This window comes from Salvia splendens, chromosome 5 (genome assembly GCF_004379255.2).
Source record: "Salvia splendens isolate huo1 chromosome 5, SspV2, whole genome shotgun sequence".
In the NCBI taxonomy this organism is placed as follows: domain Eukaryota; kingdom Viridiplantae; phylum Streptophyta; class Magnoliopsida; order Lamiales; family Lamiaceae; genus Salvia; species Salvia splendens.
Window position 1 is genome coordinate 39,861,649 of NC_056036.1, and position 27,872 is coordinate 39,889,520.

A 27,872-nucleotide genomic window follows, 5' to 3' on the forward strand; every position below is an offset into this window, starting at 1 on the left:
AAAACTTAAATTTTACGCCATCTTTTAAAGATCTCTGGTACGTGTAAATTGTAAAGGAATGTTATTTCAACGCCAAATTCTAATTTACTAATTTTACTTTATTTTATTAATTCTAATTTATTGTTTATCTCGTGGAGCAAGACCCACAATGCTTAATTTATATTTTTTGTGTACCTGAAATATCCAATTATTATAGATTATTTATCATATAAAAAGAAATACAACAAATACCAAAATTGTTTGTATAACAATTATTGGTATATGATAACAATATCAATTTGAGATACGTTGTAATACATCAAATATAAGATATTTAATGCTTTGAGATAACATTATAATACGTCAAACATAAGATATTCAAGGTTCGTATTAAACTAGATAATGAAACAAATTTTACTTTGATAATATATGTACATATAAAAAGTAGATTTGCAATGAGTAAGATACAAAAGGAAGAACGTGATGATTTTGATTTGGATAAATAAAAAAGGAAAATGGTTGAGTGCAGACAGAGTTAGTATAAGTTTGTACGTTAACCAACAATTAATAATTTGAGAAGACGGTAAATGTAAGAGTATTTTTTTCGTTTTATTATTTTAGATAACTTGTGGCTCATTTGTTTAGGGAATATTATTATCATTTTATACATTAATGTTGGTTGGTATTTTAGCACCTTCAGCTTAGGTATTTTGAATTTTGATTCACACATATTTTATAGAAGGTGAATTGCTCAAGAGTCTTCGAAATAAACCAATTTGCAATTTCGACAACTGAAATGTTTCAATAATGTGTTTATAGTAAGATATGCAAAATTGTAATTGCTTAATATTTTTCAATTACACATAATCAAAGAATACTAAAGTTTAGTGTTTAGACCTAATGTTTCAACAAATTCTTATTTTCCATATTAACTTAAAATTCAATGTGTAATTATTAATTTATTAGTTTGATATGATTATGCAATCAATAACAACTCCAACCAATATCATTGTTGACATTATTAAATTAACCAGTATTAATTGCAAGGATTTCAAATCTTTTCAGTTAGGGTGACCCAATGAAGAAGATTACACGCCCAACTTTATATATATATAGATAGATATATATATCAAGGTTTGTACATGATCTTATCATTGAACATTTTGGCTTACAGCCTAAAGAAAACTTAGGCAGCAGTTCATGCAGGCGCACACAACTAAAATAAGTCAGTCCCCACCTATCTATTAGAATACATCAGGATTGTAACGCCCAGGAAACGAGTTGCTTAGTTGAGAGTGCTGCAAACGCAATGTCAAGGCGTAGTTGTTTGCCTGCACGAGTAGCAAACATAGATACAAATTTCACCCAAATATTTATGTACGGTACCAAATAAACGAAAACCACCAACGTTTTGAAAACTAACCTCAAGAGTTCGCAACTGCTCCTGATACTGTGCTAACAATTGCTTTGCATGTTGCACCTCTTGGCTCTTCTCATCATTTTCCTTTTGGCGCTCGTACTGGATGGCTACAGCACGCTTGAGGATGGCATTATCCCGGAGAAGAACCTCGATATGTTCCTTCAGCATCAAATTTTCCTACAAGGAGACAAAGATAGAGAGTTGTGGAATTTGATTTTGCAATTTGCATGTATGCTACTACCAAAAGAGCAGTAATATCTTTCCGGATCAACAATCAAAGCATATCAGATTGAACATCATCTTTTCCCAAATGATGTCAGGGTATGGAACTGATCATTTTTAGCTGATAATTGATGGGTCCTATCTAATTCTACAAAGGCAATGCAAACTTTATCCACCATCAATGCTAATATGTATCCAAAATTTGCAAATCACATGACCAGACTTCAACTACAATTTATAGTAGTACATAATTTAGTCACATAGAATGATCCTGACCTTATGAGAGCTTTGAGCTGCCTCAACACTGGCCCGAGAGCTGATAGATTTCTCCAAACCCTCCAATATTCTGGATACTCGGAGTCTTGCATCATCTATACTAGTAGCACTCATCATCTCCCTCACAAACAAATCCACCCATTCTGCACCATCTGCCGGCAGGTTGTCTTGAGTTTGAGGCTGCTGCAAAGGAACTAAATCCCCACCAGTTTGGGATGCAACTGCCAGTCAAAATCAATCACTATAATCACATCTTCTATCCAAATTCTAATTCTAAAAGGCATTATACAGTTAGAATGCTCCAGCACAAAAAAACTGTAGATGTCAAAATAATTTTAAAGAGCAACTTTTTAAGGACACACCAAGAAACATGGCACTATTGCCTAAAGATGTCCAATGAAGATTATCTATGAGCAACATTAGTTAGAGTTAGAGATCAAGCATGAAATATTTAACAAGCTTTAGCACGCCAAATCCTGAGGCCCTGGATCTGGAACATTTAATCCTTCAACTGGCGCTGCAGCTACTTGCATATATATGTCCCTCCTTTTAACCACCAAATAAATGGGCAATCTCTTGATCGTTCAGAACTTTGACTAGCACAAAATATATTTTCAATCTCTGAAAAAAATATGCCCGGACATCTCTAAGGTCAGCTAGAAATGACTATCTGGATTACAGAAGCAAAACGGTACTTTCCTAAAAGAGGGTATGGGAAGTCATGTTGCTACAGAATGAGACTCAATTGCATGCCATTGGGCCTCGGGAGCTGCTAACATGGCAAATTGCCAAAGGTTTGGAGGTTTTTACACAATGTTATGAGCTTGCTGCAAGTTTTACCCATTGATTCGCGTACTTAGTTTGTATACTTACATTAAAATGTCAAAAAATAGAATAAACATACTGTATAAATCACATAACTATTGTCTAAGGTTCATGACGAAAGCTCGAAAGAAAGACAATTTGAGGCTGGATCTTGGTGCTGCCTAGGCATAGGAATCCAAGGCATCCCAGCAGCACCAGCATCTGTATAGAGATTTCTATAAGATTGGCTGTAAATGTAATGCAATTGCACTTTTACAAGTTATAAAAGCAGAACATGCATTGTGTAAGGGAAGAGCTTTATAAGGGGGATTGGTTTGAACATAATTTTCAGCTAGGATTGATAGCATGTACAAAACTATGAATAAATAAATGGATCTGATATTCAAGTCAATAAACCGATACAGGAGAAGAAAACAAAATCAGTAACCAGAAGAACACGCAAACATCTTTCTAAAGAGAGAAATTAATTTGAGCCATCTGTTTATCATAATGACTGAAAGTTAAACATGCTTCCCAAACCTAAGTATCAATCCATGTGTGCTTACATCATCTTAATAGTGGATTCAATGTAAAAACATACCGTTTTCCATGGTTGAACTTTCTTCGGCAATGTCAACCTTGTCCTTCACATGTCCACGACAAAACTCATGAAGTTTCTTTATAGCCAAATCCAAGTCATTGACCGACTCTTCCATAGCTTTCTCTAAAAGCTGATCAAATAGTTATGATATTATAAGAAGCCACGCATCTAGACAAGTCTAATGAGATGAAAATGAGGTAATATTATCCATTAGGACAATGAAAAATCACCAATCAAATTCTACAAAAAGCATAGAGCTAAAGATTAAAACGATACAATTAATCATACTGCAAGTTACAAGTATTCCTTTCATTGAAGACCAATGTATCCAAGGGAAAATTGAACGCATGCATTTAAAAGTAGATTTATTATAAAACATCAGTAAAAGAATGCTTAAATATTGGAATTTTGAATCTAGATTTCTGGCCAAACAATTCCAGAAGTGCTAGTTTGTAGCCAATATATCCTGAAACCTTCACGGATTTACCTGAATTTCTAATCCAGGAAACAAAGCCTTGAGCTGATCAACCGAACTAGTTTGTACCGGCGGCGAGTACGTGAACTGAACCGGAGACGTTGACGAAGAGCATCGGAACTTCTTGTAAGGCGGCGGCGAAGAAGCGACCGGCGACGACGCTGCGGCGTCGATATCCTCGAAGAAAGACCTCTTTCCACACACCATCGCTGACATTTTTGTCGTATAAAAAGAAATAATAATAAATTCGATAATTTGCTTCCTTGAATTCAAAAAATGAATAGGAATTGAAAAGGGATTAGGGTTAGGATTTTGAGAGGGCGTCGGAGATATTCAAAGCTTTTGCTTCCCTCGATATTTGTTTTCCTCAACACTTAATCTACGCGGTGGGCTTTTATAGTGGGAGAATTTACCGTTTCTTTTTCATTTTCAAAATTCAGTTTTATCATTTTAAATATTCTAGCGTGTGGAGATATCCAAATTTAGGCATGGATTATATAAAAAATCTTAGACGTATACAACAATACTATTTGGTATATGACGATAAAAGTATATGGGTAGCACTGCATTTCCTATACTGGCCTGTTTGATAAGTGATTTGTGATATGCCTAGGTTAGTTAGTGATCAAGATTTAAGGCCAAGTTAGATAAAGATTTAATTTTAATAACACTCAGTTTGATACTTTAGTTAAACTTTTTCTTATAAGCCCACTTTGTTTGATTGGGAAGTTATGAAATTAGAAATAAATATGCAATGACGTATTTGACTTTATTAAGTCTATTTATTTCCTAAAATGTCCCTACCTTGTTATATAAAAATACTCTTCGTGGAAAAAAAGTTTCTTCCCAATTCCATCTCTGTTTTCCCTTGTTATATGGATAGTCCACACTGCAACTTTTCTTTCTTTTGCTTTAAATAATGCTCTAATGTTGTTGCATAGAGAACTAGAACAATGAATAATTGCGAGAGTGCAGATAATTTTTTTACCTCGATTGTGACTCTGAGAGACCTGCCCAAAATGTGTTAAACCTCAGACAATTCTCATAGAAGAAGAGTACTAAGTCACTTTGAAAGATTTAACCACAAACAAAGATTTAAAAAAACTAAGAAAAATATTTATTCTCAATCAACCATAGCCAACAAAACCCACCGATGATATTGAATTGGGAGCATAAAATAACAATAATTCAATCACAAGAGAGGCGCTTGGCTGCACCGAAAATGGGATTTGCTACGCCGATCGGAAAAAAGTATATACCTTCGTCTATGTCAGAGTAAAATGGAAACCCACAATAGGCAGCAAATTGATAATTCACAAATAATTTCATCATGAAGATTAGAGAGAAATAGAGATATTAGAAGATTTTGCAGATTACATGTACTCATCAGATGAAGTTTTGAAGATGATAAAGTCATATAATTGAAGAGCATCTATGTTGGAAGTCAAGATTGTATATTGGAATTGGAAGACTGAAGCGAAGGGTATCAAGGAGATTTTTTTTTCTGGGTACATAAAATTGAGACTGTAATACTATCCGATGAATTTTGTAAGATACATATCACTCCATTTTGAGACTAAATCTACGGGCAAAGATGGGCCATAGGGCTAAACACGGGCTTGTATGGTAGTTTAACTATGATACCAAACATTTAGAAATGAATAGATAAATATCTATATCTAGACATTACTAGCTTATCAAACGAGCCCTAATAGATATAACATCCTACCTATAAAAGCCATTAGATTACCGGATCTAGGGTGTAGATTTCATCAACTTGGCTTGCATTAGACTAAATTTTAGTTGCATCAGAGGGTAAAATTGGGTGTATCATACCATGCTAAATCAAATCATAATATGGTAAAAGGTTACCTAAAACACAAATTCAGTTATCCAAAATCTAGCAAACCTAAATTACTGATTTCCTTAACAGCACATACTACTATATATATTAGGTGCTTAAAGATTCTTTTCTTCAAAAGAATAGCCAAAAATAGCCCTGATTATGTATATACCAATTAAAAATTCAAGAAAAAAAATTCAAAAACATTGTTCGGTCTATGATGAAAAACATCAATGACCTTATCATCATTCAAAAATTTGATAATAATAATCAAACAGACTTGTGACTAGAAAAATGCATTAATGCTAAATATCCCGTATTTAAATCAATATCATGACAGTAGATATGCAACCTATATTATTGACAAACAGACCTAAATATTGCATTATTTTACCTCCATTATAAAATCTTATAAATCTTCTTCAATTTCTCTCATCCGAAAACAATTATATATAAAAGATAAAAAGAAGATGTCTCGTGCTTTTTCTCTTTTGGTGCTCATTGGTTTCTTGGTTCTTGTGATTACCCCATCTCTTGCTCGTGATTTAGATGACGATACATATTTGTTAGATTCGAATTTAGAGGAGAATAATGAAGTTTTCGTTGATAATGAGATGTGGAATATTGAGTCGCTCAAGCGTGACCGCCGTGGCCGCCGTGCTCCTCCTCCTCGTAGCAATGGCGCACCAAGTAACCGCCGCCGCCATGCTCCTCCTCCTAGTAACCGCCGTGGCCGTCGTGCTCCTCCTCCCCACCACCGCAATCATGCTCCTCCACCGGAAATGTTTTGAAATGTATTCAATGTTGAACAAAATAAATTAGTACATCCATTATTGTGTACTAAACAATTATACTTAATAAAGATTTCCTACTATTATAAATCCTCAATTTTACGGTGAAAATGTATATTATTTTCGATGAAACATAAAAATATATATGATGAGCAAATTTATGATAGTGTACAAATCCCATTACATGCGTCAATTTTCTCTTAATTTATTCAGATTTGATATAGTTTCAAGTATCGTGTGAAATTTTGATTTTTTTAAACAGGTAAATGATATAAATTTAAATGCCACATATTACTCGGACTCGAAATCTTTGGTCTCAGACATTTTAAGTTCTTTGTAATACATATATGCATAATGCATTTTAAGCTATATATGAAAATGAATCTAATATATTAAGTACGTATCTAAGAAACTAAAATTATATACTGTACTATACATTATTAAATTGTTGAAATCAAAGCAACATTAAAGTTGGGACACAGACCCCAACGATTTTGAAAAAAAATTAAAAAGTAATTTATTAATTAAATGTTAAAATAATAATTTTAATAATGGTTTATTTTTTATTAGCGAAATTTGTAGATCATGAATTTATTTTATGCGAGAACTGTAATAATGTGGCCAATTCATTTTTATATAAGCCCCCAAAGTTAAACATCAATTCAAACTCCTTTGAAAATTATAGGCAATGTGGATACATATTTACAACCATTAGAAATAATAATTTAGCTCGAAATCAAAGGATTGGTTTTAATAGATTTGATTTAAAAAGAGAGAGAATTAACTTGAAAATTTCACACACGATTAGTCTGAAATGAAAATAGCAGCCCAAATTAAAAAGTGGACTAACCTTGATGATAAATACTCTTGTTATTTGACTCTGGAATTTGACGATAAGATTTTATTATGGCTAAAAGCTAAAATTGATCCTCTACATTTCCTAAAAAAGTTTATGCCGGATCAAAGTGAGATATTTTATAGTAGTAGACGGATGCAATATCTTTTTTAGTCTATAAACTATAAGCAACATATTGTTATGAGAAATTGCTCGAAAAAGCATAAAGTGTTATCGAATTTTGGTCAATCTCACAACTTCCAAAAAAGTTGATTATATCATAATTTTGAGATTTTTCACAATTGTCCTATAATCTCATATTTAAGGAAAGTTATATATGATGCGACAGAAATAAAATACGCCTAGACAACGACGTTTAATTTGTATACATATATGTGTACATGTAGCACGCCACAATTTTTTGTCATGAGATGATTAAAAATATATCAAAGTTATAAAACAATCGACTATTTTAAAAGTTGTAAGAACAAACGGAAATTGATCAAACTTGATAGTGTTTTCGACAAGTTATTCTATACTATATATCAAAGTTATAAAACAATCGACTATTTTAAAAGTTGTAAGAACAACTGGAAATTGAACAAACTTGATAGTGTTTTCGACAAGTTATTCTATACTATGTAAAACCTTATTACTCCATCCGTCCTATAAAAATATGGACAATGGGTATAATACGAGAATTAAGACAAAATTGGTAAAGTAAGAGAGCGGAAGAGAATGATATAAAGTAAGAGAGAAAATGAGAATGATAGTGTTGGAAGATACACAATATCGCATAATATCACGGAAGATACACGAAGATCACAGAATCAATTATAATTATTCTTTCCCTAATTCTAGCTAGGGTAAATCATATTTGTATCTTACCATGTGTAGAATTCCTTAGCCTATATGAGGCGTGTAATCCCTCCACATTGTATATACTAGAATACATATAAATTCTCCTCTTCAACATGGCATCAGAGCCATATAATCACAGGCTCAGAATATAATCTCGTCATTGCCCGAATACCTGTCCCGACCAGAAGGCGGCGACGGACGAACCGGACCTGAAAATGGCAGAAGGAGACGATGTTAAGAATGGCGATCTCAGATTGAAAGCAAGCAAGAATGTTACAGTAGCATTCAAGCTAAATGGAAGAAATTATGCACTATGGAGATCGAGATCGTGGCAGATTTCGCACACCATCAAAGTGCGAAAGCTATTTGGGATAGCTTGGCTGTGACGTATCAAAGTACGTCCGATTCATACTTGATCTATGACCTGGAGGACAAGGCTAGCCGGATTGTCCAAGGGGACACCGACTTGGAGACCTACTGGAGGACCTTACACGGAGTGTGGATCGAAATCGACCGTTGCCAGACCAAAACCATCACGTGCTGCGACAAAGGGATAGGTGAATATCGGAACATCATCAATCAGCGACGATTGTACAAATTTCTGGCGGGATTAAACCCCCAGTTCGAAGGAACCAGACAGGACATCCTCAAGGAAAGCCCGACGCCTCCGGTAGACGTCGCATACGGCTGGGTGAAATGAGAATCCGTACGACTCAAAATTATGCCGTCGACTAGTCCCGACTCAACCACAGCAGCGAATGGAGTCGGACTCGGCTTTGGAGCCCGACAAACCAGACCCCGTACCCAACCGACGCCGCCTCGACCTGGACAGCCACCCACTGCCACCAACAGCCGCCGTGGAGCCACCAAGCCCGACAAAACAAAATTATGGTGCTCTAACTGTGGAATGAACAAACATACCCGTGAGAATTGCTTCAAACTGATCGGGTTTCCAGATTGGTGGGACGAGAATCAACAGGGGAAGGCCAAACTGGCCATTGGAGTAGGGGAAGCCGGCGGAATAGACAACCCCACTCGAGGAAGGGACGCGGACGGTGTCCCTCCACACGGCGGCGGCGGCAAGCGGGCAGAGGAGGTCGGACAAGCAGCGTTCGCCGGGCGATTCGCGGTAGTGGAGAGCGGCGGATCAACCGACGAAGGAGGTAATGGGCTAGGGTTCATAAAACCTAGCCCATATGATTTTTTGAACTTAAACCCCCATACTTCCCTTAGTCCATAGATTGAACCCCAAACTCCCATAAATTTGCAATCTGACCCCCGAATTATGCATGCAGCCCCCCATACTTCCCTTAATTCACAGATTGACCCCGAAACTCCCGAAAATTTGCAGTATGAACCCCGAATTATGCATGCAGCCCCCCATACTTTGAATAATTCGAAAAATGACCCCATACTGTGTGATGATTTGTTTATTAGCCCCAACAGAATTGAAATATTGCATGAATTACCTATTGCTTGTGCTGTACAACATAAGTCTTGTAAGAAAGATAATCGGTGGATTTTTGACTGTGGAGCGACCGATACAATGACTCATGATAGACAAGATTTTGTGAATTTTTGTGGGGCTATGAAAAGTCATATACAAACTGCGGATGGGGAACTTACGTCAGTAGAAGGGAGTGGGACAATTGAGATATCCCCAACGTTGAAACTGTCAAACTGTCTTTATGTTCCCAAATTGTCGCAGAAATTGATGTCTATTAGCCACGTGACAAAGGAATTGAATTGTACATTACTGATGCATCCCAATTTCTGTGTATTACAGGATATCAGGACGAGGAGGATCATTGGGCGTGGCACTGAGCGTCAAGGCCTCTACTATGTCGACGAGATGGCTCACCAAGACAGTGCCGCGATGCTGGCTCACGGATCTGCAACTCGAGACGCTTGGTTGTGGCACAGACGTCTAGGTCATCCATCTCTTGGTTATTTTAAATTGCTTTTCCAGAATTTTTCGCATCTTAAGGATTTTGAGTGTGAGTCATGTGTTTTGGCAAAAAGCCACAGACAATCATTTAAACCTACTGAAACTCGTGTTAAGAGTCTTTTTTCACTTGTTCATGCTGACGTTTGGGGCCCTGCGCCCGTTATTGGTGATCATGGTTTTAGATATTTCTTATTGTTTGTGGATGATTGTTCAAGAATGACGTGGGTATATTTTTTGAAAAACAAATCAGAAGTTTACGAAATTTTGTCCTTTTCTACAAACTAATCGAGACTCAATTTCAGACATCCATAAAAATCCTTAGGTCTGATAATGGGAGGGAGTTTGTTAATAAAGAAATGTCAAATTTTTTCTTGAACAAAGGGTTAGTTCACCAAACCTCGTGCCCATATACCCCCGAACAAAACGGAGTAGCCGAACGGAAAAATAGGATCATTATGGAGATAACTCGTGCTTTATTCTTTGACTCTAATGTTCCAAAATTTTTATGGCCCGAAGCGGTTGCTACATCTGTTTATTTGGTGAACCGTCTCCCTACAAAAATCTTGAAAATGAAAACCCCGTTGCAGTTTTTATCTTCTCTAGTCGATGTGCCTGAACCTCTTACCCTACCCCTTAAGATCTTTGGGTGCTCTGTATATGTTCATGTCCCTAAACACGAGAGAACCAAATTTTCCGCGTGCGCAATAAAGTGTGTTTTCTTGGGGTATGGAATAAATCAGAAAGGATATAGGTGCTATGATCCGTCATCTAGGAAGATAATAACGACCATGAACTGTAACTCCTTAGAATGTGAGTACTACTACACCAATTTTAGTGGTCAGGGGGAGAGTAGAACCATTAATAGGTCAAGTGGACCCCTAAATTGGTTCGTGCCATCACCAAGCGAATCTGCGGCGGAACTAACAGAGACAGCTAGCACTGTCGCCCGTCTTGTCACCGGCAGAGCCTCCTCAGTCATCCACACCCGACCATTCTCCTCCAGTGATATCCGAGGTAACCACTGAAACTGATGTCAATAGTGCAACTATTCCTAACAGTACTGATGTAGAACCCGTGGAGAATGCTGCAATTGATGGGGACACTGGACAGTACATCCTCCCCAACAGGAGCACAAGGGGCGTCCCACCTAAGAGATACAGTCCCGAGCGTATATCAAGAAAAAGCAGATATTCAGTGGCGAACTTGGCGACGGCAAATCTGACCAAAATGGCAAAGGCCTTTATGGCCGCACTATACGAGGAAGAAGAACTTCCCCGGACAGCAGAGGAGGCAATGGAAATCCCACATTGGAGGGAAGCAATGCTTGTGGAAATGAAGGCACTAATGAAAAATAAAACATGGGAAGCATGTATGAGACCAGAAGGATCTAGACCCGTGGGATGCCGGTGGGTTTTCACAATCAAGAGGAAACCAGATGGATCGATAGACCGCTACAAAGCAAGGCTAGTGGCGAAGGGTTATACTCAAACCTATGGAGTCGATTATGCAGAAACTTTCTCACCTGTAGCCAAGATGAATACTATTCGTGTGCTATTCTCTATTGCTGTGACGAAAAACTGGCCACTGCATCAGTTTGATGTAACTAATGCGTTCTTGCACGGGGAGCTAACTCGGCCAATCTATATGGAAGTTCCACCAGGGTTCAGTGAGGAGTTCAAGGCAGGGGAAGTATGCAGACTCAAAAAGACACTTTATGGTTTGAAGCAATCGCCAAGGGCGTGGTTTGGAAGATTTACTGAGGTCATGAAGAAATATGGATACCAACAGAGTAATTCCGATCATACTCTGTTCATAAAAAGGAAGGAGGGAAAGATCACTTGTCTAATTATTTATGTGGATGATATGATCCTTACTGGCGATGATGAGGAAGAAATCAGAAAGTTGAGGGAGAACCTGTTTACCGAGTTTGAGATGAAGGACCTGGGTCTATTGAAATATTTTCTAGGTATTGAAGTAATGCGATCAAAGAAGGGAATATTTATTAACTAACGGAAGTATGTTCTGGACCTCTTGGCTGAAACAGGAATGCTAGATTGCAAGCCGGCAGAAACCCCGATGATGCAGAATCATGGTCTGCGACTGACAGGAGGAGCTGAACTCACTTATCAAACGAGATATCAACGTCTGGTGGGTAAACTTATCTATCTCTCCCACACTAGACCTGACATTGCATATGCCGTGGGAGTAGTCAGTCAATTCATGCACAAACCCCAAGTTGATCATTGGGAAGCGGCTCTAAGAATTGTGCGCTATCTGAAGGGAACACCAGGGCATGGGATCCTATTCGAGAACCACGGGAACTTAGAAGTACACGGGTTCACAGATGCAGATTGGGCAGGGAACCCGAATGATCGAAAGTCGACTGCAGGGTACTTTACCTTCGTTGGAGGTAATCTGGTGACTTGGAGAAGCAAAAAGCAAAAGGTGGTAGCCCTATCAAGTGCAGAAGCAGAATTCAGGGGGATCAAGAGTGGGATAACGGAGATCCTATGGCTAAAGAAGTTACTGACGGAACTAGGGTTGATGTCAAAGGAACCGTGCAAGCTCTTTTGTGACAATAAAGCAGCGATCAATATATCTGAAAATCCGGTACAACACGATCGAACGAAGCATGTTGAGGTAGATCGACATTTCATCAAAGAAAACATAGAAGCAAGAGTAATAGATCTCCCATATGTTCGTTCAAAGGACCAGCTAGCAGATATCCTCACGAAAGCAGTTGACGCTAGAAGTTTTGGTGAAGTATTAGGCAAGTTAAGAATGGGAAATCCCCTTACTTAACTTGAGGGGGAGTGTTGGAAGATACACAATATCGCATAATATCACAGAAGATACACAAAGATCACGGAATCAATTATAATTATTCTTTCCCTAATTCTAGCTAGGGTAAATCATATTTGTATCTTACCATGTGTAGAATTCCTTAGCCTATATGAGGCGTGTAATCCCTCCACATTGTATATACTAGAATACATGTAAATTCTCCTCTTCAACAGATAGTTATAATGTTAGTGGATTGTGCGACCTACATTATTAAATTGATATAACTTTCTAAAAATGGAATGTACATATTTTTGTGGTACGGATGAAAATGGAAAGTGCACGTATTTTTATAGGAAGGAGGGAGTATATCCTTAAAGATTACTCCTATTTTCTTCATTTAAGAATAGCCAAGAATAGCCTTGATATACCAATAAAAAAAAATTCAAGAACAAAATTCAAAAATATTGTCCGGTCTATGATGGATAACGTTAATAAACTTATCAACATTCAAAAATTTGAAATAAATAATCAAACAGACATGCAACTTGAGAAAATGCATTAATGCTAAATATCCCGTGTTTAAATCAATATCATGAAATTAGATATGTAACCTATATTATTGACAAACTGACCTAAATACTGCATTATTTTACATCCATTATAAAATCTTATAAATCTTCTTCAATATCTCATCCGAAAACAATTATATATAAAAGATAAAAAAAAATGTCTCGTGCTTTTTCTCTCTTGGTGCTGTTTGGTTTCTTGGTTCTTGTTATTACCCCATCTCTTGCTCGTGATTTAAATGACGATACTTATTTGTTAGACTCGAGCGATAATGAGAATAATGAAGATTTTGATGATGATGATATGTGGAATATTGAGTCGCTCAAGGGTCAACGCCGTGGCCGTCGTGCTCCTCCTCCTCGTAGTCATGGCGCACCAAGTAACCGCCGCCACCGTGCTCCTCCTCCCCACCACCGCAATCATGCTCCTCCACCGGAAATGTTTTGAAATGTACTCGTCGTTGAGTAAATTAATAAATCGTACTTCCATTATTGTAAGAGTTTCTTGTACACAGGATATTACTTACCTCATAAACCAAATTAATTACTCCGTTAATAAACATCAAGTATTAATTATTGTTACTATTGTGATGCAAAAAAACCTTAATTATCTGAAGGTGAAAATACGTGTATTATTTTCTATGAGACATACCAAATATGTTTAAAACCATATGCAATGAGTGAATTTACAATACTGTTCGAAACCCCATATATAGTCGATTTTCTCTTGATTTATTTAAATTTGATATAGTTTTAATTATCGTGTGACATTTTGAGTTCTAGTAAGCTCAAATGTAATTCAATAGATGTGTAGATTTTTATACGAAATTCTTTCCAGTTAATAAAATATAATACAGTAAGAAGTTTAGGTTAAGTCAAATAAACGGTCTAATCAGTGGCGTATCCAAGGGTAATTTGGGGGTACAGTTGTACCCCCAAAATTTCATACTTAACACTAGTATTGAGGTATAATTAACTAAAATTGCAAGAGATCAGGTGGCAGAGCAACAACATTTTCACTTGGTAGGCCAAAGATTGAGTCCTACCACTCTCAAGTTTTGGTTCATTTATATTTTATGTTCCATTTCTCTTTCTTTATCTTTATTTAATGAGTTACATAATTATTGGTCATGTATTCCGCACCCCCGAATCAAATATCCTGGATACGCCACTGGGTCTAATATTCAAAGAACTTATGAAAATCCAGCCATTTACTTAATTATAGATGAAAAGCACAAAATCTCATTATGTACATTTACCTAATTATCATTCACAAAGTTTGAAAATAATAAGTAAATAGGCAACAAATGAAAATTGCATATATGGTAAATCTTCTATATTTAAACATTAAACATTACACTCTTCATGTCCACTAGAGAATATCATAAGGTTTCTTCAGTTTTTCTCATAAAAATATCAACCATTTGACAAAATGTCTCGTGCAATATCTCTCTTGATATATACTCATTGCATTTTTTTTAATTCTTGTGTTGATCCCATTTATAGCTCATGATTTAGACGAAGATACAATGCATTCTAATATAAATAAAAACAATGAAGTTGATGAGATAGTATTATGGAATATAGAGTCGCTAAAGCACCCCCACCACGGTCATCGACACTGCCGAGGAGGCCAGCACGCTTCTTCTCCTCAAAGCCATGGCGAAACCATCGACACCATGCTCCTCCTTCCCAACATCGCCATCATACTCTGCCCCAGCATCGCCATCATGCTCCTCCATCGGAAAGCTTTAAAAGATGTATATTTTGTCGAAGAAAACAAATTACTAGTAGTACTTTGCTTATTGTGATAATTTCTTATATATATACTCCGTATTATGAGTATTATCGTAGTAGTAGTATATTATTGCTTCACAAACCTAAATGTTGTTTTACATCCGTCATAAACTGTTACAAACCTTTTTTTAGTAATCTGCTTAATCATAGTAGTTAATAATTAAACCATCGATAATCTATTCTTTTTACATATATTCACAGCATATATAAGTTGAGATAACCAACATTTTAAATCATAAATATATGAACATAAAAGTGTCAAATTGAATCCACTAGAACTCGCAAAAATACCAAAGTTAATATTCCAATTCAACAAAAATCCAACGATACAAAACCATCACAAGACAGCTATACAAGTCTTCGATTTATGTATGCTATCAAAGAGAGAATGAAAGAATGTTGATAAATCTTCAAACAAAAAAAAGAAAAGAAAGAAAAACTAGGAATTCTTCAATGGTAGAAGCACTGCATTGCGCGACTTGAATTTGGCGGTAATCTCATTAATCACATCTTGAATTCCCATATATGCAACTAGGAATTCCGCTGCATCACTTTGGCTTAGCACCTTCTTCACTACCATCTCGAGTGCCTTGATCCTGATGAAACAAAACACGAGACTGTAACAACAAAAAAAATCAATTAATTTGATGAATAAAAATAAGTGACTCGAACCTGAGATTTTGGGCCTTGACTATGACCCGGTGGACCTTCCTGAACTCAGAGCGGAGTTGGGGCAGGCCCGGCCAATTGGTGTCGTTCTGGGCCGGGCCGAAAGGGAGGTGGAGGACGCAGTTGGACTGGACCTCGATCATTTCCTCGTCGATGACGGCCTCCTCGTTGCGGACGTCGTTGATGAGGTGGGAGAGGGCCCGCTCGACTCCGACCGGGTCCCACACGTCGAGGGAGCGGGCGATGGAGCGGAGGAGCTCGAGGACGGTGGAGGGCCGCCAGTCTCCGAGCCAGAACACGGCGGCGGCTTCGTGGGGCGGGGCCCACTTGGGCATGAGGAGCTCGGCCACGTCGGACATCTTGGTGGGGCCCATGGATCGCCTGTAATGGGCCTTGTATCGGCCCAACTGCTCGTCGATGAGCTTCTGGATTGCCCATCTTGCCTTGAGCTGTTTCTTCAGCTTAGCTGCTCCGCTCCTCTGCTCTTGCCTCCACGCTCCATATTTTTCGCACCAGAATTCTTCACCTAAGAAATGCAAATTCGTTAATAATCAATCCACTTTGAATAATCTACAATGAATTTGTCAAGAAAAGGAAAATTGATCAAATTGCAGAACACAAAAACAAGAAATTGGGAATTTCAGTGTTATCGCAATGATCAATTTCATGAACCCTAACAAGAAATTGGAGATTAAAGAAATTGTTTCAGAATCGAAAAGCAGAGAGAGAGAGGCGTACAAGATTTCCTGGAATCGCGTTTAGGGAGGGAGATGCAGGAGAGTTGTTTAGTTAAGGGATCAACATCTCTGAAGGGTTTGAGATGTTCGTCAAATTCATCATCTCCGAGAAAATGCCTCCTGCGCGATAAAGAAAAACAATAACAATTAATTCATTACTCTGCAACACTAGATCAATACCAATTGCAGAGAAATTTACAGCAGGGGTTGAGACGCAGTTCTCCTCATTTTCTTTATCTTCTTCACCCAAACAAACTGATCAATTTTCAAATCTCTTCGCCCTCTTTATATCATCAATGCATGTCGCTTCTCTTCTCCCTCAATTCTTTACTGTTACGTTCTTATTTTCTTTTTCTTTTTCTATTTTTTTGGTCATTTTTGAGTCTGTAGTAAACAAATGGCGTCAAATGATTTACTATAACGATTTTTAAAAAAATATGCATGTTATTTTAATTTTTATATTTTCCAATTCTTGACATCTACTACTCCTATATATCGAATTTTACATGTTTTTGACAGTTAGATGTCTGGCTAGATGCTTTGTTAAGCAGTTAAATTAAAAGCGCACCTAATTTTAAAAGCGAATTGCTAAATAAATCACAATAAATGATTAAATTCTGGTCTGTCTTAATACTTTTCAAAATCTAAATATGTCATGTTTAATGTTTATGTTAATTCACTTCTTTATGGTAGTATGCATGTTTATGTGATGAATGATGTGTATAAAATCTGCTGATACATCATCGTATATTTCACCGGAAAGGAAACATATGATAATTGCGAAATTTCCATCTCCATGTTTTAATTTTAGATTTAGAGAAATGTTGGACTAATTAGAATATGACATTTATTTAAAAATTTTCACTAATTTTAATTGCCAAATAGATCACTCACTCAGCACCAAATTAGTCAACAGCCAACAAAATAGATCACGGCTTGACTTAATTTCAGCTTACAGGCTTATGTTTCAATCCATAGTTTGAAAAAAAGAGGCAAAAAGAATAGAAAACAATAATCTTTACAAATCATACTCAATCTCCAACGCTCAAACATTTTCGATTTCGTGTTTCTGCTCCTCGTCTGAGACAGATTCACAACTGTCTTCTGCAGCAGGAGGGCTCTTGAACATTTCATCACTTTCTAATGCAGCGAACTTCTCCTTGTCTCCTTTAATCAGCTCCACCACCTCGAGCATCGTCGGTCTCTTCTCCGGCTGATTATGCGCACAGATGAGTCCGATAAAGACGAGTCTCTTCAGCTCTTCTTCGCTGTACACCCCATCAAGCCTTGCATCTGCAAGTTCGCTGAACTTCCGTTCGCAAGCCAGAGGCAGAGCCCAGTCTGTGATCGGGCGTTTCATCGTTGAACTGAGCTTCTCCAGTGGCTTCTTCCCAGTAGCAAGCTCGAGCAAGAGAATGCCGAAACTGTAAACATCACAGCTCTCGGATGCCTTACCTAACATTGCGTACTCTGGGGCAAGGTAGCCCAGAGTACCCTTCACTCTCGTGGTCACGTGTGTTGCACCATCAGGAATGAACTTTGCGAATCCAAAATCAGAAACTTGAGCTTTGAAGTCGGAATCTAGGAGCACATTGCTGGCTTTGATGTCTCGGTGGATTATGTGTGGAGTTGCATGATGGTGTAGATAGCTGGTATAATGGTGTGGAACATGAATTAGCAAAAACGTAGTAAGAGAACAAGAGTGAGCACAAGTCATATGAGCACTTACACGATGCCCTCAGCAGCACCGAGGGCAATGCACATCCGCCTAGTCCAGTCGAGATGACTTTCCGCTGAGTGTTGCCCATGAAGATGCGACAGTAAGCTCAGATTGGTCATGTAGTCATAGACAATCAAACGCTCTTGCCCTTCAGCACAATAGCCGCGTAAAGTGAGCAAATTTTTGTGCCATACACGAGCAAGTATCTCAACTTCAACAGAAAACTCAACCTCTGCCTTGTTACTCCAAGACTTCAACCTTTTCACAGCAATCTGTTCGGGAATGAATGCGATATAAGTCAAGCACGACTAATATTGAAGAAGGGCGACGTTTCATCTAGCTCAGCATGACAGACAAAGGTTTTCCGTAACTCAAGAAAGGAACGAAAAAGCAAGATATATCCCACTTTCAATTTTGAGAAACTACATTTGGTAACTGTATCTAATTGCATGAGACTACTGAAACTACATTTGGGAGTATGGATGCTTTGATCAAGTCAGAAACTACTGAGACAGACAAGAGTATTTGCTCAAACTCCTTGTACATGAACATTCTCAATGAAAATTATGAAATGCAAGCAACTTTGTGGCAACATGAACTAAATGAATGATTTTACCTTTAAATAAAGGCCTAAAGAGTGCACGGAGGTAATGAGTTTAAGAAGCTGATTGAATAATCAACAATTCAACCCCTTGTCATGAAACATCCAACATTCAGTATATGGTCATTGCTTAGTCAGGTTTACCTCGTTGATATTAACATCTCTACTTGGCAGTAATTTAAAACAAATATTTTCAAATATGTAAATCAAATCAAGACTAGAATAGTATCATTGAAGGAAACGTTGGCCGTATACACAAACTGCTTAACAGATTATCCAAGTAAAATTGAACAAATTGAACTCGAAAACAATTTCAACACATCTGATTTCTAGTCCCGCGTTATCATTGGACTCAATAAGCACATTTGGTGAATATTTTCCTTGTTCTCTAATTATTACTAGTTCCCTTGAATAACTTTCTAAAAAAGCATTGAACACTACATGAGCAAAAGTCGAACGACCTGACTGACTGATGAGCACAGCACAGTTACAAGTTACAAACCATAACAAGAATAGCCTTGATTAGTACATCCATGGATAGAAACCCATGAACATTGAACAGTCAAACTATTGGCAACCACATATTTTGACAAGCACTGATTGCAACACCATTATCACAGCTAAAGTGGTGGCACTTATTTTTATCTTATCATAATCAAATTGAACCATAAGTCAACTCTTTCCAATAACAGTGAAATGCTACTAGAATGCGAGGACTACGAAAACTCAAGAAACTAGAAGAATGTGATGAAAGGATAAGTGGTGTTACTTGGGAACCATCCCAGAGCTGACCCCAGTAAACACTGCCAAATCCACCTTCTCCGAGCTTGTTATCGTAGTTAAAGTTGTTTGTAGCCAATTGCAATTCTTTCAGAGAAAAAATCCTCCATGTTGTCTCCTTCTTCACTTGTTTTTTCCTGTAAAAAAATAAGTTTATTCAACTACATTTGAATCCAGAAGAACTCCTTTCAATTCCAAAAAAAATAAGTATTAATTAATTGACATATCAAGGTTAAAGGATAAAGAAGAAGCCTCTATAATATATGCAGCTGAAGAAAATAAAATATACTCCTAAGTACTAAAAAACAGTAACAAATCGAATTGAGGGTTTATTTTCAATAACACAGAATCAGAACAAAAACTAAAAATTCAAATAAAGAAAAAGCAATAGAAATCGACATTGACCCGATTAAATTGAAGTACTTACCGATCTGAACCCTTAACACAGCAAAAAAATGAGGAAATAGCCATAAATCGTTACGCAGCAATCCACTATGCAAAACCCCCCCTTTTTTCTGCAGATTTTTCACCAGAGGTTGGAACCCATCCCCTTAGCAGAGCTGCAAACTGTAAGGATTCAAATAAGTGTTTGGGAAGAAAGTTGGACCGGACAACTATTAGTTGGAAATAATGTGTAGAGAGAGAGATGTCATTCTCTGGTTTGTCAACTTTGTTTGAATATTTGTTGGAGCTTTCCTCTTCCGGAATTCAAATTCCCACTTCTTCTCAACTTTTTCTTCTACCTTTTTTTATAGTAATTATTTCAAACGGAAAACAATGAATCTCTCATGAAAAAAAATTAGTAAAAAATAATTAAATAAAGTGGATATTTTGTTTGACAAAAATAAAAGGATTAGGTCAAATATATATAGAAGATTCGTCAAGGTTGTCCATCAACTTTTTTTAGATCTATATTTTGCTAAAAGGTGAGCTAGAATCTATAGGAAAAGTGTATTATCAAAAAGTTAAGAAAAGTGTATTTTAGGTGTATTTAGTTTTCAAATTACATATAACTAACAGTCTAAAATTATCAAAATATTATTGGTTGAACACACCATGATATGGAGTACTATAAACTAAGAGCATCGGTAACGCACTGGGCCAGGACCGGGCCGCAAATCGCGAGTCCCGACCCGTCACAAGCGTTAATCGGAGGGGAGCCACGGCCCAGGCCCGTCCCGGGGCCGCATTTGCGGCTCGGTGACGGTCCCGTGGCCCGGCCTGGCCAGCGTTAATCGGGGACGGGCCGCATCCCCCGAGTCCCGGCCCAGCGTTACATGCTCTTCGGGCCGGGCCGCAAGTCCCCAAAAATTATTTTTTTTTTCAATTTTTTGGCTATAAATACGAGACTTGTTTGCATCATTCTTACGTGATTATCCATTTCAATCCTCTATTATACACTTTGTTTCGGCGTCAATGGATTGGTTCAACAGCGATGAACGTCAGATGGACGAGTTCGTTAACTCGAACAATTGGTACATGCCGGCGTCGCCACCATCGCAGCCGACGCCTAGTCCGGGAGTCGGTAGCAACATCGACGTAACATCGCCGGTCAACACTGAAGAGTTCGAGATCAGTGAGATGGAGCCCGCTCAAGGGCGGGGCAAGGGCAAGGTCGGCGAGGAGGATGGGCCGAAGAAGTACAGTCCGCAAGAGACAATGTGGCTTGCGAGGAACTACATCGACGTCGCCGAGGATCCTATCATCGGCACCCAGCAGTCCGGCAAGGTTTTCTGGGAGCGGATTGCTGAGAGGTATAACTCTGGGCGTCCTAAAGGGTCGATCGAGCGTAGCTACGTGAAGCTGCGCAAGCATTGGGGTCGGGTCCAGGCGGATATGAGCAAGTGGAATGGAAAGTGGGCCAACGTAGTCCGAATGTGCCCGAGCGGGCACAGCGAGAAGGACCTCGTCGAGAAGGCGAAGGAGGCGTTCTTCGCTGACGGGAAGAAGGCCTTCAAGTTCTTCGACGTTTGGAAGCTCGTCGAGAAGAGCCTGAAGTTCACCAACGGTGGCGAGCCGACGGCAACTGGGGCGGTGAAGAGAACCAAAGTTTCCGCCTCTGGAAACTACTCTTCGAGCGAAGGAGGTCCGGCGATCGACCTCAACGTGACGGACGTCGACGTCTTCGGCTCCTCTCCTAGCATTCAGAGCCGCCCAATGGGAACAAAGGCGGCAAAGAAGAAAGCAAAGGGGAAGGCAACTGCGAGCAACTTCGCCATGGTGCCACCGCCGATCAATCCGTCTCTGGATAAGATGTCCGACACTTTGTCGGAGATGAGTATTACATGGCTGATGAGCCAGCTTACGGAGTTGACATCGAGGGATACCTCGACGATGTCGGAGTTCGATCTCGAGTTGCACCGTGAGATGATCGCCTACCTTCGCGCCCAAATGAAGAAGTAGTAGTTGTGGCCGGGTTTCTAGTATTTTTAATTTGCTTCGTCTAGGAAATGTAATGTTAATTTCTAATGAACAATAACAATGAATTTTTCCGGTTTAAATTGTTCAACGAATTGCATTTACGAGTTAAATATGTTGAAGTTGTGAATAGTGTTATTTATTAGTTGCGGTCCGGGTTGTGGCCTGCAGGGTTAGAGCAGTTGGGGCCTGGGCCGCAACTGTAGAGGAATGGTGACGTGGAGGAGACTTGGGGCCTGAAACCGGGCCGGGGTTATTGATGCCCTAAGAAATTTTTCGCTGACGGTAAAAAGTAATTTGATTGGTTAAAACTTATCGTTACTATAAATAGTTTGTAGCTTCAAGTCACTTATATAAAAGAGTATATGTAAATTTTTATAGTACTTTCGTCTAACTTCGAGCGTAATACTCCATCCGCCTCACAATAATTGTCACTTTTATTATGGACACGAGTTTTAAGAAATGTAAAGAAAAGTTGGTCATCAAAGATAGTGGAATGTGAGACCCACTTTTCTATATTGGTTTTATTATAAAATGTGAGTGAAGTCATGAGTCAGTGGAACGTGAGACCTACTTACCATTTAAGTTAAAAATGAAGTGTGCCAATTATTGTAGGACTGATCAAAATAGAAAAGAGTGACATTTATTGTGGGACGGAGGGAGTATCCGTGTATTTAAAACAATGAGCATACATTGAATGATGCTAGACCACCAGTTATGATGGGAATATCATGAACACGCGAATATTACGTGAAATAGTGGGAGTTAAATGAAGACAAAAAAAATATTCTTTTTGCAAAAAAAGCATATGGATAAGACAAAGAATATATATTAATAACAAGGCTGGTTAATTATGATTCGATATCCACACTATTTGTGATTCGACAAAAAATATAATAACACAAATGTGATTAAATCCATGCTATATTTTCAGTATTCACATTTGATCTATGGAAACACGTACAACACCGTCAAAAATGAATGACCAAGTTACAGGTATGTATGCATATAGATTTTGGAAAAATGAAGTCCAGCACTATTATTTCTGATTAATACAATTTAATTGGGCTTTTGGCCCAAAACAGTTAAGTCCAATTGTGCAGCTGCAGGTTCACATAAACCCTAATTCCAAAACCCTACTCCCTCGTTCAGATTCACAACAGAAGCTCAAAAACTTGCGACAGCAACAACATGAGGCCTCCAAGGGCACGCGGTGGCGGAGGGTTTAGAGGTGGCCGAGACAGCGGCCGCCGTAGCTTTCGAGGAGGAGGCGGCGGCCGTTTCGGCGGCGGCGGCCGTTTTGGTCCTCGCGACGAAGGCCCTCCTTCTGAAGTCATTGGTCCGTCTCTCACTTGTTTTAAAATGAATGCTTGATTACGGTAGGATTTTTATTTTGATTTTGATGCGCAGAGGTTTCAGCATTTGTTAATGCTTGTGAGGGCGATGCGGTGACGAAGCTGTCTCAGGAGAAAATACCCTACTTCAATGCTCCGATTTACCTTGAGAACAAGACGCAGATTGGCAAAGTAGATGAAATCTTCGGTCCCATCAATGAGTCTGTGAGTATGATTACAACTACGGTTACCGTTTCTTTGGATGTTAAATTAAATTGGGATACTGAAGAGCTGCTTTGTTGTTGTAGTTCTTTTCGATTAAGATGATGGAGGGCATTGTTGCAACGTCGTATTCTGCTGGAGATAAATTCTTCATTGATCCAGCTAAGCTTTTGCCACTCGCCAGATTTCTTCCCCATCCTAAGTATGTTGTTTTCCCCCTATTTTACTCTGCCTTGCTATTTTTAACCAATGCATATAATGGAGTAGTGTTTTTTGCTTGGAATTCGGAATGGTTTTGCCCACTGTTTGGAATATATCTTCACTGAACAGAAAATGAAGTCTTTCCATTTCATATATAGTGCTTATATATCTTCACTGAACAGAAAATGAAGTCTTTCCATTTCATATATAGTGCTTAGGCTCATTAGCATGAACATTTATTGTTTGCTGCTGATACATGACACAGTCAGAGTCTTAATATCTGAAAATTGTTGCAAGTAGAACTATTCTGATTTCATAATGTTAGCAATGTGTTTGGTAGATTGAGATTTGTGTTGAATTATTCTATTTCAGGGGACAAGGGCAATCTGCTAGAGGCGGACGTGGGGGAGGAAGAGGTGGTGGAAGAGGTGGTGGAGGAGGCTTCCGTGGAAGGGGTGCTCCCAGAGGTGGTAGAGGTGGTGGATTTAGGGGTGGTAGTCGCGGTGGCAGTAGTTTCAGGGGCAGAGGAAGATATTAGATGTCATAGCTCTTCATGCTTCCCCTATCAGTCAACAAGCATGTCATGGCTTATTGTTAGGTTATGGGGTAGTCTTTGTGGAAATGAATAGGGTGGTTTCACTAATATCTGGTTTTGTACTCTAAACGAATATCTACTTTATATTAAAACTTGTGCTTTGATTCCCTCTTCCAATTCTGTTTTCTCATATTACAAGTTCACTTCTATTTAAAAGCTTTGGCCTATGAGAAGCTTGATATCCAAGTTAATCTGAATGTATTTGATCCTTATTTGTTGGTGTGTTTTAAATTAAAAGTCTATTTATGCTTCTTTATTGTTTGAATATCAAGTGTTGTTGTATACTTTGAATTTTACTTGGAATGGACAGCATCTCCTATTCTATGGTACAACTACTTTTAAGTACTAATGTCTAGTAGATCCTTGTCTACAACAAGGAGGATGGTGTATGGATTTTGTTTAGACCATGCCTAAGGTTGTTGCAATCGAGAACATATGAAAGTTTCTCTTTAGAGTGCAACGTTCTACGCAGTGAGCATGCTAGTAGGGTGCTTTTACCTCTAGAGAGGTTCAAAGAGCATTTGACAAAAACAGAGTATCGATTAAAAGGATGGTGTGGACTCTTGTTGGGTTCTGTTTATATTGCCAATTTATCCATGAAACTAGCTTCTGGTGTGGACTCTTGTTCAATATTCTATGCTTTTCGATTACAGCTTGTTTCTTTTAGGTAGTTTATTTTGGAAGGATTGTTGTCAGAAGCTTCGGCCGAGGAAGAGTTCACCGGAAAGACTGGACAGTCGACTGTTCTTCGACTTCCTGGTCTTGGTGCCAAGAGAGTTGGCTTGATTGGACTCGGCTCAGGTGGATCAGCAACATCAACGTATCGCAGCCTTGGCGAGGCCACTGCTGCGGCTGCCAAGTCTGCTCAAGCGACCAATGTTGCCATTACTCTTGCTTCCCCTGAAGGGATCCCTGCAGAATTGAAGCTCACCAGTGCTTCAGCTATAGCATCAGGTAAACTTCACTTGTTTGGCTGTTAAATTATTAGTACCATTATTGTTTTGCTTATATGAATGTGGTTTGGTTTGATTTGTGAATTGTGCAGGAGCTGTGTTGGGCACCTTCGATGATATTAGGTTCAAGTCGGAGTCAAAGCAGACGACTCTCAAGTCGGTGGATATCGTTGGTCTTGGTACCGGGCCTGAGATTGAAAAGAAACTCAAATATGCTGGAGATGTTTGTTCCGGCATCATCTTAGGGAAGCAACTTGTAAATGCTCCAGCTAATGTTCTTACTCCAGGTTGGTTTGTAGTGTCTGATTGCCTTAATAGCTTTGTGTTACATACTACTTGATTGTATTTGTGTAGTAACTTTTTATCTTGCGCGTTCTTGATTTCAATATGTTGCAGGAGTGCTTGCCGGGGAAGCCGAGAAGATTGCTTCTGAGTACAGTGATGTATTATCTGCAAAGATATTGAATGTGGAGCAATGCATAGAATTGAAAATGGGTTCCTACTTACGTGTTGCTGCAGCATCGACTAATCCTCCCCACTTCATCCATTTATGCTACAAGCCACCAAATGGAGAAGTAAAAAACAAGCTGGCCTTAGTTGGAAAAGGCTTGACCTTTGACAGGTGATAAGAGAGCCTTTTTGATGTTCCATTTAATCAATATTTTTAGTGAAGATGATCTTATTAAAACTCTTGAATTCTTGTCTACATTTCAGTGGGGACTACAACATCAAGACTGGACCCGGGTGTTCCATTGAACTCATGAAAGTCGACATGGGGGGGTGCAGCAGCAGTACTTGGTGCAGCAAAAGCTCTTGGCCAAATCAAGCCTGCTGGAGTAAAGGTGGATATATTTGTTTCTGGCGGGATGTGTTTGGCTGCCTCATTGGCTTGTGTTTAAGTTATCAGCATTTCATACAATCTTATGTCATTACTCCACAATTTCAACATGGGCCTAGAAGTGAATCCAATAATTTTTATGTGTACACAGGTTCACTTCATTGTTGCTGCTTGTGAGAATATGATAAGCGGAACGGGTATGAGACCCGGAGACATCATCACAGCCTCAAATGGAAAGACAATTGAGGTATTTATTCTCCCTAAAATAGCTTTTCTACTACAATCAGTTTGGGATAGGGAAACCGGGAGACATCATCACACCCTCAAATGGAAGGCCTTCAGCTAGAACTGAAGTTAACTGATCCTAAAAATGAAATATGATACTACTAAACTGAAAGCTGTAAATTGTCAGTGTTGTGTGAGCATATATATTTGTATGGAATGATATTTGTTCCTTTTCTTGATATCATATGTTATTTGATGTTAGGTAAACAATACCGATGCAGAAGGCAGACTTACGCTTGCAGATGCGTTGGTGTATGCTTGTAATCAGGGAGTTGAGAAGGTAGGCCGAGCTGTCTGTTTCACAAATTACATTCTCTAAGTTTTAATGCTCTTTGGCATCTTCAGTTTTAAAGAGGCATTGTTCTCAAGGAGCAAAAATACCCAGGCACTTCAGTCTATAATTTGTTGGCTGAAGAGTGTATCCTTGAGAAATAGCCTATGCATTCACTTACCGAGTTCTATTATTCTTGAAGAAGGCTAAATTTATCAAATTCTTTATCCAAAAAGATGATATTCTGTTGCTATGAGAATGAAATAGGGATGGAAAGGAACAAATATCCCATTTACATAGGAAATAAAACTAAAATACTGCTTCTTGGGTCACTTTGAAGTAGATTTCTTAAAGACTTCTTTTTTTTGATATGCAGATCGTTGATCTTGCTACACTGGCAGGGGCGTGTGTTGTTGCTCTGGGACCTTCTATTGCTGGTAGGTGCATTTGACTTAAGTTGGTATGAATATGGGGCAAAACTCTAATCACTTTTATAAAATTTGAACTAGTATTATGAAGATTTAAATTTTGGGCTTATGTTTTGTTGACTTGGGACATGAAAAATTTTGGTTATAAAAATTCATAGTGGTATAAATGTGTATTAATATGTTGATGTAGACTAAAAAAATGAATTCATCTCTCCTTTCTCTATAGTTACTTGTTTATCATTGCCTCCAAATAGGTGTTTCCGTCTGGCAACTCAGCTTTATTTTTCCTCTCGGCTGAATGGAACTCATTAGATGTCTGTTCTCTGTATTATGTTAAAGCATGATCAGCATTTAAATTTGAGTGTTGTTGTATTGTTAATTCGTGATTTGCGAAATAAATATACTACTCTTGTTTTGTTGAATTAAATACTGCAGTTACTTTGGCTAGTTTGTGATTAGCAAGATAATTAGCTAATGCCAAGTATTTTTATTTGTTAAGTTAGTCAGTACTTATTTGTGCAGCTAATTACACAATTAACTTGTGGGCAGCTTTTTAATTTTATTTGGACTGCTCATAAAACAATACCACAAACTAGTAAATAATTAACATAGTATGTG

The 27,872-nt window shown here is 38.3% G+C and overlaps 4 protein-coding genes and 1 pseudogene across 5 annotated transcripts; 2 read left to right on the forward strand and 3 right to left on the reverse strand.

Moving 5' to 3' along the window:
* Positions 1-1,067: 1,067 nt before the first annotated feature.
* Positions 1,068-4,159, reverse strand: LOC121801950. The gene is made up of 5 exons (XM_042201441.1): positions 3,790-4,159; positions 3,303-3,432; positions 1,898-2,118; positions 1,403-1,576; positions 1,068-1,310 (listed from the first exon to the last, which is right to left on the reverse strand). Exons 1-5 carry the CDS (start codon positions 3,991-3,993, stop codon positions 1,224-1,226), a joined length of 816 nt encoding a protein of 271 aa, XP_042057375.1. The 5' UTR covers positions 3,994-4,159; the 3' UTR covers positions 1,068-1,223.
* Positions 4,160-15,455: 11,296 nt separating this feature from the next.
* Positions 15,456-16,972, reverse strand: LOC121803239. Its single transcript, XM_042202923.1, has 4 exons — positions 16,808-16,972; positions 16,610-16,728; positions 15,875-16,397; positions 15,456-15,798 (listed from the first exon to the last, which is right to left on the reverse strand). The coding sequence occupies exons 1-4, from the start codon at positions 16,834-16,836 to the stop codon at positions 15,642-15,644; spliced, it is 828 nt and encodes a 275-aa protein (XP_042058857.1). The 5' UTR covers positions 16,837-16,972; the 3' UTR covers positions 15,456-15,641.
* Positions 16,973-17,438: 466 nt separating this feature from the next.
* LOC121805953 (PTI1-like tyrosine-protein kinase At3g15890) lies at positions 17,439-20,470 on the reverse strand. The gene is made up of 4 exons (XM_042206004.1): positions 20,137-20,470; positions 19,699-19,846; positions 18,338-18,600; positions 17,439-18,257 (listed from the first exon to the last, which is right to left on the reverse strand). Exons 1-4 carry the CDS (start codon positions 20,178-20,180, stop codon positions 17,654-17,656), a joined length of 1,059 nt encoding a protein of 352 aa, XP_042061938.1. The 5' UTR covers positions 20,181-20,470; the 3' UTR covers positions 17,439-17,653.
* Positions 20,471-23,240: 2,770 nt separating this feature from the next.
* LOC121805954 (putative H/ACA ribonucleoprotein complex subunit 1-like protein 1) lies at positions 23,241-24,596 on the forward strand. Of its 2 annotated transcripts, none has more exons than XM_042206007.1 (4): positions 23,241-23,466; positions 23,547-23,686; positions 23,770-23,885; positions 24,257-24,596. In XM_042206007.1, exons 1-4 carry the CDS (start codon positions 23,319-23,321, stop codon positions 24,420-24,422), a joined length of 570 nt encoding a protein of 189 aa, XP_042061941.1. In that variant the 5' UTR covers positions 23,241-23,318; the 3' UTR covers positions 24,423-24,596. The 2 variants fall into 2 exon arrangements, with proteins under 2 accessions (XP_042061941.1, XP_042061939.1); XM_042206005.1 differs by having other exon boundaries at positions 23,245-23,466; positions 23,538-23,686.
* Positions 24,597-24,885: 289 nt separating this feature from the next.
* On the forward strand, positions 24,886-27,752 carry LOC121804277 (annotated as a pseudogene).
* Positions 27,753-27,872: the final 120 nt, after the last annotated feature.

Coding starts and splice junctions, on each gene's coding strand:
- LOC121805953 (XM_042206004.1), bottom strand. CDS start 20,180: ATGGCTATTTCCTCATTTTTTTGCTGTGTTAAGGGTTCAGATCG. Junction 18,601..19,698: donor AGCTCTGGGATGGTTCCCAA/GTAACACCACTT, acceptor ATTCCCGAACAG/ATTGCTGTGAAAAGGTTGAA. Junction 18,258..18,337: donor GGTGCTGCTGAGGGCATCGT/GTAAGTGCTCAT, acceptor CCATTATACCAG/CTATCTACACCATCATGCAA.
- LOC121801950 (XM_042201441.1), bottom strand. CDS start 3,993: ATGTCAGCGATGGTGTGTGGAAAGAGGTCTTTCTTCGAGGATATCGAC. Junction 3,433..3,789: donor TTCCTGGATTAGAAATTCAG/GTAAATCCGTGA, acceptor CTATTTGATCAG/CTTTTAGAGAAAGCTATGGA. Junction 1,577..1,897: donor CAGCTCAAAGCTCTCATAAG/GTCAGGATCATT, acceptor GTCTCCTTGTAG/GAAAATTTGATGCTGAAGGA.
- LOC121805954 (XM_042206005.1), top strand. CDS start 23,319: ATGAGGCCTCCAAGGGCACGCGGTGGCGGAGGGTTTAGAGGTGGCCGA. Junction 23,687..23,769: donor TCGGTCCCATCAATGAGTCT/GTGAGTATGATT, acceptor TTGTTGTTGTAG/TTCTTTTCGATTAAGATGAT. Junction 23,886..24,256: donor AGATTTCTTCCCCATCCTAA/GTATGTTGTTTT, acceptor ATTCTATTTCAG/GGGACAAGGGCAATCTGCTA.
- LOC121803239 (XM_042202923.1), bottom strand. CDS start 16,836: ATGAGGAGAACTGCGTCTCAACCCCTGCT. Junction 16,729..16,807: donor ACTGCGTCTCAACCCCTGCT/GTAAATTTCTCT, acceptor TTTATCGCGCAG/GAGGCATTTTCTCGGAGATG. Junction 15,799..15,874: donor GTCAAGGCCCAAAATCTCAG/GTTCGAGTCACT, acceptor TTGTTTCATCAG/GATCAAGGCACTCGAGATGG.